At 41.7% G+C, this 15,980-nt stretch overlaps 1 protein-coding gene across 2 annotated transcripts; it reads right to left on the bottom strand.

The window, feature by feature from the left end:
• Nucleotides 1-7,116: 7,116 nt before the first annotated feature.
• On the bottom strand, nucleotides 7,117-14,612 carry wt1b (WT1 transcription factor b). 2 transcript variants are annotated; one of them, XM_067591303.1, is made up of 9 exons: nucleotides 13,831-14,612; nucleotides 11,943-12,065; nucleotides 11,285-11,384; nucleotides 9,837-9,920; nucleotides 9,395-9,500; nucleotides 9,116-9,263; nucleotides 8,596-8,685; nucleotides 8,051-8,134; nucleotides 7,117-7,873 (listed from the first exon to the last, which is right to left on the bottom strand). In XM_067591303.1, exons 1-9 carry the CDS (start codon nucleotides 14,246-14,248, stop codon nucleotides 7,752-7,754), a joined length of 1,275 nt encoding a protein of 424 aa, XP_067447404.1. In that variant the 5' UTR covers nucleotides 14,249-14,612; the 3' UTR covers nucleotides 7,117-7,751. The 2 variants fall into 2 exon arrangements, with proteins under 2 accessions (XP_067447404.1, XP_067447395.1); XM_067591294.1 differs by having other exon boundaries at nucleotides 8,042-8,134; nucleotides 13,831-14,610.
• Nucleotides 14,613-15,980: the final 1,368 nt, after the last annotated feature.

Genomic DNA, 15,980 nt, shown 5'->3' with positions numbered 1-15,980 from the left:
ACTATGTGACATTTACAAGGTGAGAAAGGCTACTTTAGAGTTATGGCTGAAATAGTGTTGGTCCAATCATAACTATTACATCATCCAAAGCTGCATGTCCTCCCACTTCAAAATTCATTCTGGCGCTGCTGACTGAAGGAGATGTGAGGATGAAAGAGATTGATACTTAGTCAGGTCGATTGGGTCTATGGTTTTGCGCTACATCCTCTCTGCTGCCCTGAGGTTGGTCCGTTCACCGCATAGGGCCTCAGAAAACCAGGATGTAGCACGTGCAGGCCTGGAATACAGAGGGCAGAGAGTATCAAGACATGTAGTAAAGGTGGCACATAGTGTATCTGTGGCATCGTTTAGTGATGAAAACTGATCAGGAGAAGGAAGGGAGGAAGACACAAGGGAGAAGTGGATGGGAGAGAGAGACCAGAGGTTGCAATGGGCGGGGGGGGGGGACAGAGGGTCTGGTAAGGAATGGAGGAAAACAGCATGTCCAGTTCTTCAATGAAGTTGCTAAGTTGACCTGGTGGATGATCGTGAAGTATTAGAACAGAAGAGAATGAATTTCCAGCTCTGGGAGATCAACAAACCTGTCCCTCCACCCTGCCCAGCTGAACGGGAAGTGTGGGAGAGAGAAGTTGGCGGAGAGGGCGACCGGAGTGACAGTTTTGTCTGAGCAAATCCAGGGGAAAAAGTGTAGCACCAACAAACACTCATTTGTTCATTCGTAGCCTGCAGCAGTGGGATTCCAGCCTTCAACACATAATACTTTTAATACCCTTTCAGCTCTCTAGACTGATACACATTTAGCTATTTTGTTCCATTTTCCTTCTTAAGCTTCTGCTCTTAATACTCGCACTCAATCTACCTCTGCTCACTGGAAAAGAACTGTTTTATTTAAGACACTGATTAGTTAGTCTTTCTTTTTTGTCAACTTCATAGATTCTCCTAACATTTGCTATGAGTTCTTATATGTGTGCTCTAGTGCTTAAAGCTTCTCATGGGCATACTGTAACTCGGTACTGTAGCTGTCTTAGATGTAGGCCATTCAAAAAGTCTGTATTTGACTTTTTGACTCAATAAACATCAGGAACAAGCGGACGCTGTTACATCCATTCGTGACTTATTGCAGTCTACACACTCAGGCCTGCATTCACAATAGAGATGGAGTTGAGCTGACTTGCTGTTGCTGCTGGCTGTTGCAGTAAAACTCTCAGATGTAACTGAGAAAGCTGCTCTGCCACCCAGCCTGTCCCCTCTGCCTGCTCATGTGGAACATATGGATATATGTGTGCCAGTTAGCAAGACAAGTCAAGCGGGACCAATGCGATAAAGCTCATTAGGAACAAGGGACAAGGCGATGTATGTGTGGGCTGTGTTATTCTGTTGTAATGTAGGACCTTCTTCAAGCACCCTCAGACCATGACTGCAGAAGCAAAAAATGTCTGTAAAGCTATTTTTCAAATATTCAAGTCTTGTTTAATATTTTACTTGTATTTGAATTGCTTTGACTTTTCATGTTTGTATAAGAGTATGAAATGACAATAACAATGATTATTTCATAAAGAATTTTGTAGAAATGGGTTACAAAAATGTGGCATGGCTCCACTTGCACAACAGCATCCAAGAATATAGATTTATTTTCAGATGCATTTATTCTTTGCTCATCTGACAAAATGCACCGGATTCGAGGAACATTCAAAGTGGAGGTGTTGCCTGTAGTGGCATCTGAGGTTTTTGGTTATTTTTGGGTCCTGATAAAAACCCATTAGATAATCTAATGGTTGCTCTGTTGCCTCGCTAAAGAGTGTGGGGTCAGTCTTGCATCATACATTTGAATAATTGGGAGGCCTAAAACACTAAGTAGCTCAATATACTTCCTCCAAATAGCATATGAGGTTTGTCATGTGTCAGTGTGCATCTGTGTGTCTGAGGCCAATGTGTGAGTGAAGGTGGATGAGTATTAAGCAGTGCACAGAGATGTAAAAGAACCAAATGGACTCTCTCTAAAGCTTGCCTCGCGGTCATGTTTAGCCCACCCCTCCTCTTTATGATGGGTTCCTAATCATTCACACTGGGGGAGTGTGTGTACAGTAATGCCTTCAGACGGCTCTCATATGAGCGTCTGCGTGGATCACCCCCCTCTCCACTGATAGTAATGAGCCCTCTGGGTGAGAGCAGGGTGAAGACAGTCAGAGAAGAGGGTCATAAAGTGTAGCATATTAATGTCTAAGACTATGAGCCTCCAAATCCAGGATCATTTTCATTTAGTCTTGTCCACCAACGATCTTCTTTTAAAGAGCTTTTTTCATAGTACACTGCCATTTCCATATCAGCAATTAACAGCAGCAAACCCAAAATGACTACTGCAATTAAACTGCCTGCATAACTACACAATCTCCACCTAACTACCAATCTGCATCCCCCACCCCCCACCCCCCAGCTCCTCCTCCTGCTCCTCTCTGACTCTATCATCATGATGCCCTATTTTCATCTGAATATCTCTGCGCTCCCTCATCTTTGTCTTTTATGTCTTGTGTTTGTTCCTTCCACCCCGGGGATAGTCCAGGGTGTTGTATGTAATGATCTTTGGGACATCTGACCCATCCTGTGCTCAGGCTTTCATAACAGGATTTCTGCCCATTATATAATAAGATGCATAATAGCACAAAAAAAAAAAAAAAAAAGAGTACTATCTCTGTTCATTATCGAGCTGTTAAAACAAAACATTTTATATTTGTCTGGCTAAATGGGAATTTTATACAAATCTTTCTCTTCTCATTGGAGGTCAAATTATAGTTGTTGTTGAAACTGCTGCGATCTCGACAAATACATAACTGCATAAACTCAGAAAAATACAGAGTTTTGTTTCTTTATGGTACATTGTTATTTCTATCCTTGTTATCATCATTATGAGTGGTAGTATCACTACAATTTCTCAGTGTGCAAATAGTTATATACACATATATATTGTATTCAATTTTTAATTCAGTTCAATTCAAATTTATTTGTATAACACCATCTCATGCAAAAGCAGTTCAAAGTGCTTTACATAAAACCAAAATAAATAAATACAACAGCAAAAATGTGCAAATAAACAGAAACATCCATGCATACCTACACATAAAAACACATATACATACACACATACAAACAACATTCTGTATGTTAAAAGTTAGGGCATGATCTAAACTAAAGGAATTAAGCCTAGTGTGTGCACATCACACATATGATGCAGAGGGAAGCACCTTCCACTGAGGACTCTAATAGGCTGATTCCTGTTTTTTTGATCCTCAGTATGTTTAAAGGTGATTAATAAATAAAATAATAATAAAATAATAAAAGGCCAATAAAGTGTTCATGATTTCTCCCCCAGATTTTTATTCCTGGCAGTGTGGAGTAGGCAGCATTTTGTGAAGGAAATTAATATTTGCGGGAAATATAATATAACAGGTACCAGGATATGTAAGTGAATATGACTTTAGGCACACTTTTTGGTCAAATTCTTTTTTTAAGGGGGATGGGGGGTAAATGGCTGCTTAGACTTTGCTCTGCATTTTTGCAAGTTGTATGACTGTATGTGCGTGTCATGTGAATGTAGGCTAATTCAGCGGCTTGCATGTTTGTACTTATGGACAATGAAGCTTGAAGGAATCCATCAATCTTTCATGTCATGTCAGAGGAAGTGGTTATCACAACTCTTTCCCATCACAGGACTCTACTCCACCTAGTGGTGACAATGCAGAACTTAGTGTATGCAGGCAACCTCTTTTCTCTTTAACCACTGCACTTGTGCTGGTCTATCATCATGAGTCTTTATGTGCCCATCAACACAGTGTAGATAAGGAATCGGCCATTAATGACTACACAATTAGAGAGAGGGCTTTAAAAAGCAATACATTTCAATTTAGGAACCATAAACCTAGTGAGTTGGTAACTAATTGTAACTGCCTCTGGAGTAATGGAGGCCTTTTGAACTGGGGTCAGGATTACTCAAAATCAGTTTGAAACTGCTTTTACATGGCTGCTTCGCTGCTCTAGTCAACCACTCATTCTGACAGGCCGCTGCATATCTTTCATGATATATGCAGAAGGGAAAACTTTTCAAGTTTTAATTAAAAGATGGGCAAAGTGGCCCACAGTGGAGTTGTTTTGGAGTTCATGACAGTGAGAGTGCAGACAACGCTATCCCAGTGAGACTGATATCTTTGGACAAAATGCCTCTCTCGCTCCATTTGTCAACATTTGTCTCCCTCCTTTCTCTGGTACTCTCACCCCGTGTCCCAGCATCTGGATACCTCTGGGATGGAGGGGAGGAGAGGGGAGACTAGACCTTATTTCATCCCTCCCATCCCACTGTTCCCCAGGGGGCTTGGTTTGATTTGTGATCTTGTATCTCACATGATGGAGACTCATCTAATCCTGTTAGAAGTTAACATCTTCCAGTGGAATAGATGAGACAGCAGGAGGGAGAAATAGAAGATGAAAGAATGGATGGGAAAGGAGAGAAAGGAAATTTTAAAAAGCTCTCTCTGCCTCTATTGGCTGGCCCACATATTGGGTTAGAGTATACATTTGTGTGTGTTTTTGTTTCTGTGCCTGTGTACCCTCATGGGATGCTCCCGGCTGCTGCCTGCATATCTGACAGACTCCTCTCAAGGTGTTTTCCCCTCGCTGTCTTTCTGTATCTGCTCCATCTCTGCTCCCTGAGTGGGAAAGTTTACCCTCTAGGCTCCATCTGAGCTCCAGGCCCCCAAGGCCTCTGCATTCCCAAAGCTCCTACACACCGGAGCCCCTCAGGCTCCCTGCTATACCACAGGGAATACCCCCAAGAACCCCTAGGCCCCTCAGACTGTGGAGCAGCAGCTCTGCACAAGAGAGCTAGCCCGAGGGGAGGGGGGGCTGTCTGGGAATACAACTAAGAACATGCTTCACTTAACATGCAAACAGTTCCTGACAGCGCCTCCTGTTGGTGCAGCATGGTTTTTGCATGCAGGCCTCCTCCTAACCCCGTTAAGTTTCCTCTCTAGGGCCTTGACCTTGTTATCAATCCCTTGGGGCTCATAGAGGCCTCTGTGCGCTACATGAGCATTGACCTTTCCAGCTTCCAGAGGTTAAATAATGTTTTTTTGGCCCAAAGAATCACAGCATGAGCTGTATGCTGATGTTGGATACACCTGGGACTTGACTGAATAACATATTGAAAAATAATCTCTCTCTTATCAGAGCAGCAAGGCAACATGAATTAAAGGCAAAGACAGCCCACTCTTTTCAATATACATCTCAAGCACATAGAAAGTAAAGGTTGAACTTGGATATATGGAATGAACTGTGCTTGATTCCTGGCTTTGATTGTGACAGTGAAGTTATATCACACTTGCATTCAAAAAGAAACATATTTTGGGGGTTGCACGTGGATATGGGGGCTGTGAAGCTAGCAGGCCTGCTGTCCTACAGATGTCTTGGGCTGCGTGTTACCAGGTGTACGTCACCTGAGATTACCCACGCTGACACCCCTTAAAGGCAAACAGCCAGCATTACAGCTGAGGGGGCATCTGGTGGCGTGTGTGCATGCGAGTGTGTATGTGTGCGTGTATATGTGTGTTCATGCATTCAGATTGGTGGTAACATTTGGCAGAATGGGACTGAGCACAGAGATTTGTTGTGTTATCAAATATTACACTTCTTCCCATCCCATCTCCAATCAGAAACTTTGTCAATCAGCCCCACTTCCAAGGAATGTAGATCCAGCAGATCAATGTAAGGTTTGAGGTCAGTGTCTCTTTGAGTGTGTGTGGTAATGATGGTGATAATGATTGAGGACGTTTAAAGCATGAGTTCCTTACGCTCTTTCCACAGTCTTGGCAGTCTCCAGTTAAGAGTGAACTGGAGTGAGTAAAATGTTCAACTCCGCTGTCCCTCTGATCTTCCTCTGCTTCCAGGCACCCCTGCAGAGAGAGAACAAAGAGAAGCACTTCTTAATCAAAGTGCATTGGATTAAGAAGCAGAACATCACAGAGATACTACCTCACAGCCATTACGTGGATTGGAAAACAACCTGAATCACCACTTCAAATGAGCAATCTGTGACCCTGAAACAGCAGAATGGCATTTTAGTCTTCTTGTTGGTTTTGCAAGTGTCAAGGGTTTGCTGTTGGAATGGAACAAGTGGTGCAGATGTGGGTGCACATACTGTATGAGTGTTTCTGTTGAGTTTGAGTGAATGCCTCCAGTAAATGTTCACTGCGGTTTCCATGTGTGAACACGTAGCCAGCAGCTAAATATACCATGCTTGTATGTGCGTGTTTACATTGCTTTTCCAGGTATGTGACATCATTAGCCCACAGAGCCATGCAACAGCTCTGTGCCCACATTGAGTCATATTTTATTAACATACCTGCTGTAGCTGAATCATCCCTTCTCTTATAGACTTGCACACGAGCTGACACACAACTCCATCCACATCATGCATATTTGATGGGCTAGGGCGTACTCTGAATGTGCCTTCCTGTTTCTCACTTTGGTTGATATTAACATATTTATTGTGGCCACTCTGTATCACTGAGGGTAACACTGAAGTGGACACAGACTATTTGAAGACTGAGGTGTAAAATTATAAGCAGCATTTTGGCATCAGTCACACACCAGCACTTGTAAATGGAAGAGCTCAAGTCCCATCTGCTTGACTGAAAGGGCTTATACTGCCATCATGTGGCTCCAGGATGTAAAATGTTCCTCTTCAGTCCAAGGCTATTCTTCACAATAGGGACTTGAAGTGTGTGTGTGTGTGCATGTTGGGGCCCAGCGCATGCAGGAGGGGGCAGTCAGCTAGTACAGCCAGCTGACACTGAGGTATGTGTCTTTTCTAATGAGATTTATTGGGCTCCAGATGTTCCTGGTTATGAAGATGTGTGTCGGAGATTTAGGAGGGTGAGACCTGCACCCTGTCAGAGTCACAGTGGGGTGCTGTTTTACTGTCTGTCACCCCCCCTCCCCCTCCCCCTACCTCCCACCCTCCACCCCTCACCACCATCAGCACTCATAGGTGGCCTCTTAACCTGACAACACCAACACCTCTTCTCTCTCTACCACACACACACACAAGCACACACTCGTACCCTTGACAACAATGTGGATCATTTTTATACATTTACAAAACATACAAAATACAAAAGGAATGTCTATAAAAGTAAGCAAATACACCACATATATACAACGTTATTAGGTGAGTATCATGTGTTCTGTAAGAATATGAAGATGTTCACATTGCCCAAAGCAAAAAAAAAAAAAAAACATCTGTGAAAAATCTGTGTTCAAATACATGGACAAAAAGTGACACATTGTCCATTTCCTAAATCCAGTTTACACGGTCCAGCACATTTTCAAGGTGACACAATTTTTAACAATAAAACAAGAAGCCAGTGCAAGTGTACTAAAATATCCAAAATAATGTATCAACATTTTCCTCGTCTCATATTCAATTATTTTTCTTGGCTCAGAATGAGTGTGGTATTGTACCCTCTCAAAGTCTTAATGTCAAATAACCAATTTGAGTTCTAGTTGAGGTGCATCTTGAAGATCTTGTGGATCATCAGTGAGTCTGTTCTCTCGTGTCTGAGGGAGGCATCAGCTGTGCCCACCACCTCCGCAAGTCTGGCATGGCACCACAACCGTTGACCAGGCTCCAAGCGTCTTTCTCTGCTAGCTGGCACAACATATTGTCACCTTCCTCTTTGTCCTCCTCCTCCTCCTCTCGCTGCTCAGATGGCAGGCTGCAGCTTGGTCAGGTTCCTCTGGTGCATGCTGTGGTGGCGCACCAGCTCGTCAGAGCGGGCAAACTTCTTCTGACAGTTGGACCAGCGGCAGGTAAAGGGCTTCTCACCTGACGAGGAGGGGACGAATAAGGAAGAACAGAGGAAAATCATTGCTTTAGAGTGAATTCAACTCTTGGAATGTTTTGTTGTGTATGAATCAACATCACAGGGACCATCTTTAAAAGAGTATCTCACTGGGAGAAGAATGAAGAGGTAGAAAATAAAGGTATACGCACTTGTTTTACCTGTATGAGTCCGAGTGTGCGTCTTAAGGTGGTCTGACCGTGAAAACTTTCTCTGACACGTCTCACACTGAAAGGGCTTCACTCCTATACAGAGATGACAGTGGTTGGGCAGAAACAGAAATAAGAAGAGGGTGAGGCCAAGGTCAAAAGTTTAAATATATTGGAATGGATGATGTAATCACTGTCGGTAATTGAAAGCATTATGTGTGACACTGTTTAGGGGAGATTTTACAGTTTCAACACATCTTTGTGTGTCATTTATGAAGAGTTATGTTGTGAACCACTGAAAGAAAAATCAGTAATCTCAGATAATCAAATCAGTTATTTTAACATTTCCTGCGACACTCGTTTTCCATGTTGGCTCATATATTTGGACAAAATAAAGCTGTTGCCCACCACACAGTATATGTTAACAGCAATGTAGTTAACATTAATTTGTCGTTAGAGATCATTTCTGAGGCTGTATATTGTACAATTTGTAAGAGCAGTAAAAGGAGAAGTGAGAGAGGGAACCCAGACAGCAGCCCGTCATCAGTGTACAGTACCTGTATGTCTGCGCTGGTGTCTCTTCAACTGGTCTGAGCGAGAGAATCTGCGGCCGCAGTCTGTGAAATCACACTGATAAGGCTTCTCTCCTGCAACATAAGTCCCCAAATCATCATCATTATCAACATTATTATCATCATGGTTACCCAAATTCCAAGCCTTCAGGATCATTAATACCAGCTGTACCACCAATAGTGCATCTGTTTCACTCTCTTACTTTCTGCACCATCAAAATGCATACGTCAGGCTAGTTTTGCCTTTTATCAGTGCTGTTGTAGTCAGCCTTTATGTTATTCATCTTAGGAAAGTCGACTGAGCATGCACACACTTTATTAATCTGCTTTTCACTCACACCGCTACACAGACTCAAACCTGGTCATAGAAGCACTTGTCTCTCCCTTAGAATACCCCCACCCCAGTTTCGTGCATTTCATAGTTAACTTTTACAGTCTTTTTGAATTTACTATTGTATTTCTAAACAGAAGCGTTTTGAGGCCTGAGCAAGTAATCACATCTCACCTGTGTGTTTGCGGCCATGCATCTGCAGATGTGAAAGCTTGAAGTATCTCTTGCTGCAGCCAGGATAAGCGCACACAAATGGACGTTTCTCATTGGCGTCTGATGACCTCACGACCGGAGGAGCGATACCAGGTACCCGTCTGACATCCTTTGAGAAAGAGAAGTCAGTGAAGACATAGGGCTTACTGGGTGAGATGTTCACTTTGTGTATTAATTTACTGTACGTCTATGCATGTATTTGTGTCTGTGTGTGCATGCATGTGTTTTAACTGGACTGACCTGAAGTCCTCTGAAGACCCCGTGTGTGTGTATGTGGTACTGGGCACTGACAAGCATGGGTGGAGGTGGTGCTATGGGTTCAGGGTCATAGTTAGTTGCATGGCCACTGCCGGGCAGGAGCAAAATGAAAATAATTAATACACAAACACTGAACATTTTTGGTGCAGAATTAACAGCTTTGGCATAGCAAAGATTTTACATAGATTTGTCAGATCTATCAATCTTTCTATCTCAAATTAAGCTCAAATTAGTCTTTAAAACATATACAGTAGAAGTACAAGACTGCACACAAATACACATTATTATGCTTTTCTCTACTTTTTGTCTTCCCTAGGCAGTGAGCAGGCAGCCATCTCGCCAAATTCTCCTCTTCTTCCTCCTCTGCACCACCACAAAAACCAGAAAAGACTCAAGATTAAAAAAAAAAAAAAAAAAGGGTCACCTCTTCATTGAAGATGCAAGGCTGTTCATTTGGTGGTTCCATGTTACACACTCCAGCTGAGATGCCATTTGGTACAGGTTATCACTGAGTAAAACATACAGTACAGCACAACCATGAGCATTATAAAATACCAATATTTGTGGTAAAATATTGGATTTTCTTTTGTTTTTAACAAAATACGTTAATCCATGAATACATTAAAAGGTTAATGAACAGGGTTAGTTCGAAGAAACATGGAGAAAATATGTTTTAGTTTTGTCTTTCTTTCTTTATTCATTTCGATATTTCAGGGGGGATCCTAGAATTAAAAAACACCGGCAAAATTTATGTTACAGTGCATTCTTCCTGTCACTTCTCTGCCCTTGTATGGGTAATAAAGACATTTCATTCAAGGGGAACTCCAAATGGTTCACTTATTAGCACATCCTCTCCACCCACCACTCCTCACTGGCTTCATTAACAAACATGGGCTCTGAGCCATTCTTTACCTTGGCACATCTCACTAGTGCACACACACACTCACATAGTACAAAAACACACACACTTGGAGATGCGATGCACTCTGCGGGGGTGAGAGCCTCCGTGCCTAGTACACCACGGACCATTGCATGACATCACTCTGTCCTCAGTATCATTAAAGGCGGGAAACAGTTTCAGGGGAATTCTGGACAGCATTCTTTGAGAAGTCCTTGAGGGAAGGATCGCGATGGCTCGCTAATCAGTTCTGAGCTATGGTAAACTGTGGAAAGACTCACTGATATCTGACATATATACACTGTGTGTGTGCATGTGCATGTCTCTGTGTCTATTTGAGGGTTTCCAGTTCATGCCATAAGCTCTAACAACAGTGAAGTCTTCCCTTCTGTTATCAGCTGCTGTTCCAGTATTTGGGTTGCACATGTTCCTTTTCTCCAATAACATTGTGGGGCGGCATTCAAAGAATTTCAGCCTAATTTACCCTTTGAGATGTTTTGCATCAAAATGAAAACAAGTTGGAAACACATTCAGAGATTTAAAAAAATAAGCAGATTCTCAGCCTTTAACCACCTCACCCTCCCCCACTCCACTCTCACTTTCACTGAGCTTGTCTTTTTTACTTTTCTCCTCATTTTTCCTCAGGGTGGACGCTCAGACACATCAGCAGTAGATCACTTAGTGTTTGTTTTGGCCTGCTGAGCAGCAGTGGGCAGCACTTAACCTCAGAACAAATTAGGATTCACAAACCAGACGGTGCAGAGGCAGACACAGAGCTTAACATAGGATCAGAGAGAGTTCACACTTCTAAAAATTACCAGCAAGAGAGTGAGCTGCATGTGGTGTTAGTGGAAAGAATCTGACATTAATCAATGAGTGAGGAGTCTGAAAACTTTTGGGAAGAGTGGGATTGTTCCAAAAGGGATTTAAGGTAGCAGTAGTCAAATATAGCATGCAGGGACAAATAATTGTACCTGTTGTAGTTTCTCAGCAGCAAAGCTTGGCTGCTCGGACAGGATTCTGAAGGATTGTGGCAACCAAACACAGGAGGAGCGGCCGGGTACTGCTGGTCAACTGCATATAACAAAATATTAAAGTTCTTCAAAAAGTTGTCTTTCCATTCTCCAGCAGCTGCTTACTATCTAATAACACCTCCCCCAAATGTTTATATTCCCGTTTTATATTCTGTTTCTCAAGTACACTTATAAAAAATACATTTATAATATTATTACAGGTTCATTTAAAAGGTAAACGCACAGCTCTTCTTTTCAAAGAAAGAACGGGTCAATCAGAAACAGTGGTCCTTTTCAGGTTCACATAGTATATTGGTCCCCTGACAGTTTTTGACATTCCACCAGAATCACATAAAGCTGTTTCCTCAAGTTGTCATTTCCAGAGTCATTAACCATATGTTTAAAGAGCGAGAGGAAGAGTGTGTTTATGTATGCTTGCGTAGGCTATATGACTGGACGGCCCAGACAGAGACAGAGAGAGAGATGAGTGAAAGTGGATAAGAGCGCTTTTGTCGTGAAATGAAAAATGACAGGTTACTTATATAACCTTGCTGTGACATGACAGTCCTCCAGTCTGTGAGTCAATTTAGTGAAAAGACGTCAGGATGCAGACAGTTACCTATGTTGTTTGGCGGTGACTGTGTGTCCTCGTGTTTGAAGGACAGACTGGAAAGCTGAGGGGTGTGGTGAGATGGAGTGTGACCGTAACTGGGGTTACTGTCAAAACCCACTGCTCCATAACCTGAGAGAAAACAAAAAAAAAAAAGAGAAGCGATGGAAAGTTAAAATGATCTTATTTGCCTGGTCGAGTCATTAGATTACTGTCTCGCGAATGTCTGTAACATTCTGAAGCCTATAAAATCTCCAGTATCTGATCAGTTATCTGAATCCTGCTGGTAGTAGCTCTTAGTCCCTGGCAGGGTTACCACAGAGAGACATTCATCAAACTACTAAATCCTCTTTCCTTGTAACATATTCTTTTTTCCCCCCATTTATCTTTGGCCTAGTGGTTGCAATATTTATGGCAGGTGGAAAAAAGAAATCTGGCACAGACAGATGAGATGAGCTACTGTAGAATATTCTCAGAAAAAAAAAGCCAAGGTTGAGGAGTAATGAATTGCATGTATGCTAACTAAATTACAGTTAGAATACTGCACAAAACGGTAACAGTAACTTGTTACTTGTATAACTAATAATTGGAATGCAATACATTAGGATGCACAGCATGTTAAAGCCGAATGTTAAATCTGAGAAAGCTATGTGAAAACTAAATGATCATCAATGCACATGCAATGTGTTTGCAACATTTATTGCACATACAGGCACAGTTTGTAGGCTGCTATATCCTGTGTCAAGCCCGAGAGGGATGTTGAAAAGCTTCTGAGGAAAATGACTCACAAACTGTTACTTAAATCCCTGCAGACTGCTGAGCATTTTATCATTTCATCAAAAACTATTTTCCACAGAGCAAACAAGACTCACTGCTTACTGTCTGTAAGAGTCACATCACCAGACACACACGGGTTTAAATCTCTGACCTGAGTAATGACCCCATCAGGCAACAGGCACAAGCTTTGTTTACAGTAAAGGTAGAGACATCATATCTGTGTTAAAGCTACACAGGGAGGAAAAAAAATGAAGTTTGATTTCAGATTAAGATTCCAGATAAATGTCAGCATAGATTGTGCAAGTCTACTATGATTGATAAAAATTTAATGGGGCGAACAGCCAATTCTTAGTTATTGTATTAAAGATTCTTCTGATGAAATTCTCCCGAATTCTGAATTCTTTTTTTTTTTCTTTTTCCAGCTGAGGAAGCTGCTTGTCACTGCATGTGTGGTCATGTGGTCACTTTGGTAAAAACAGTAAAAACAAATGTTCTAAAAAAAAAGTTTCCATGTAATATGTTTTATACATGTCTCCTCAAAGTCACTTATTCACAATCAGCTGGAGTGGCTTTCAGGTTTTGTGCGTACTTGTATACATATATATATATAAAACTTACATATAAGTTTATTATTACATTGCATTTGAGGCCTGGTGAAACTTAATGAATAATCTACCTAATCATCTGTTTTTTACAATGATTCATTTATGCTGATGCCATAACAGTTATTGTTATTCTGCTGCAGACTGAAGATCTGTTCAATTCTGCTGAACAGCTTTGTAAATATCACTGCAAAGGAACTGTAATAGATCTCTGCCAGAGTGCTACCAGAAAGCTGTCAGGCATATTCCTGACACGGGACAGAATGACCCAGTAGAGCACAAAACATCTTGTTCAGACACAACACTGAACATGTACATATATACATCATAAACACATATAGCAGGAAATGTCACACAGAAATTTAGAAAACACTCTTTGATTTGTAATAAAACCTGAATTTTATTGATTGGTGCGTAAAAAACAACAGCTTCCCATTTTACACTTGCATGATATTAAGCTGATTAGAGAAGACAGAGCTGAGGTGATATGAGATGAGACTTGGGATCTGCATGCTTACCCTGGTTCCTGGGTGCAGGGGGGCTGTCAACACAGCCAGGCAGGTAGGTCCCATTTGGAAAAACCCTGGTTTGACCTGCAGTTGGCTCTCCAAAGGCCCCGACCCGACAGGGGCCTGAGCCTGTAAACTGGCCTGAGAAGTGCACTGTGAAGGCCCCAAGTCCACAGTGAGGGTCCTCTATGGGGTCAGTGGTCCCCCAACCTGGTTCCTGCTTGATGAGGGAGTGGTGGGAGGGCAGGGAGCTGTAGGGAGAGCCAGGATGGAGATCCAGCAGTTGGGTCCACTGACCATTGCCAACAGACATCCCACAGCCACCACCAGCTCCTGGGAGGGAGGGCACTGGGGGTCCTGGAGGTAAGAGAGTCAGATCTCGAACATCTGACCCCATCGACATGGCTCCACACGGTTCAGTCAGCATTGGGGATGGCAGGTTGAGAAAGTCCGAAGGAGTGAGGGTATTCCAGTAGAAGATGCCGCTGGCAGATTTAAAGAAGTCACACAGTAATAAGCACACTCTCCAGCAAAAACAAACATCAGTAGCCACAGTATACTAAGAAGCCATCTTTCCCATCTCCAGGGATTAAGTGAATAATAAAAATAAATTAAGAATATCTTGATAACAAAAATCTGGGTGCCAAATCTCAAGCTCCCTGAGTATCTGCAATGGGTTTGGAGTGAGAGCCTGTGGGGGTAACAGTGCCTTGTCCCTCTGTCTATAGTGTCTGGTTTTCCTTAGTCTCCTGAAGGCTAAAATACTGCATAACTCATTGGACAGGGGGAGGAGCGAACGAGTCTGAGAAGAAGATGACTCTCTTGCCTTGCCCCGGCCAACACAGACTGCACTTCTGAGTAGATTCTGACTAAGGATACATTTGCATGAGCGGGTGTTGCTTCTTAACCTTTGTTCAAGTTCAAGTGTTGCTCATATTAAATGTTTGTGTTCGTGTGTGAGAATGCTTGTGTTTCTTAACTTCTCTGAAAATTAAGGGAAATGCTGAAATAAGGGTTTAAAGTATAAAACAGCCACATAAGTATTAGTAAGTAAATAATGTTTCATTCTGCTGATGTATACATGTATGTTTGCACACATTAGAATTGTAATTTATTGTTGGTATGGCTCATAGATTTGGAAAATTTTGATACTTAACATCCAGGGTGTGTGCATCAAAGAAAATTCTGGATGTCTGAAAATGTACAACTGAGTAAAAAATTACACATGTTCAAAGCTCAGTAAAAAGATTTTTAAAACGCAAAACTGAGAGGTTTTGTATTTCATAAACTAGTGACCTCAGCTAACATTCAGCATCATTTCTGACTCTTCTGACTCATCTGTCCTCTGAAATATACCCTACTTTCAAAATAAGTTAATTAGATGAGGCAATAATGTGTTATATTCACCTTATAAGTTTACATATACAGAGTTAGGAGTGTTTTTTTTTTTCCATTATGACTGATTAAACACGATTAATTTGTACACAAATTCATTATTCAAAACAGTAAAAAAAAAACAGGATCAGACATGCAGAAAATGTGCTGTGAATTTTCCCAATTTGGAAATAGTACTGTTTGGCTAAAATCAACTCACACATACTGCGTGGCCTTGGAACACTGCCACATCACACAAGCGGATAATTATTTATTAGTAGCGGAGAGAGGGAGTTCAGTGTATGTGTGTCTGTGTGTGTGTGTGCACGACTACTTAAGAGATCGAGGTTTTGACCTTAACTCAAGCTTAACTCAATGTGAAAATACACAGGAATGCAATGAAATATGCTTAGAAATTCAAGACAGCTGCTGTGGATCTTTTAACATTATAATATTTGTTTGATCAGTTCCTGAGTTCCTCCTTTCATTAAAAGCTTAAAGCAGTGACAGTTTGTTACAAATCAGTGCCTTTAAAAACATGCCATGCTACATTTGGGTGGATTTAGTTATGGTTGATCCATAGCGAGGCCACACCAATTTTGAAAACTGATAACATAAATTGCACTTTTCATTGTTAGTATTACGTACTGCAAAAGTCACTAAAATATGATTTAGAAGTTATGAATGGTCATTAAGATTATGAAGTGATAGGGGATCATACTGGAAATCTGGATATATAGATTGTGTATAGTATATCAGCTGGCTGTGTTCATCATCATACTTAT

This window comes from Thunnus thynnus, chromosome 1 (genome assembly GCF_963924715.1).
Source record: "Thunnus thynnus chromosome 1, fThuThy2.1, whole genome shotgun sequence".
In the NCBI taxonomy this organism is placed as follows: Eukaryota; Metazoa; Chordata; class Actinopteri; order Scombriformes; family Scombridae; genus Thunnus; species Thunnus thynnus.
Note: the sequence above shows the minus strand (reverse complement) of the source record. Positions and strands in the feature narration are given on the sequence as shown.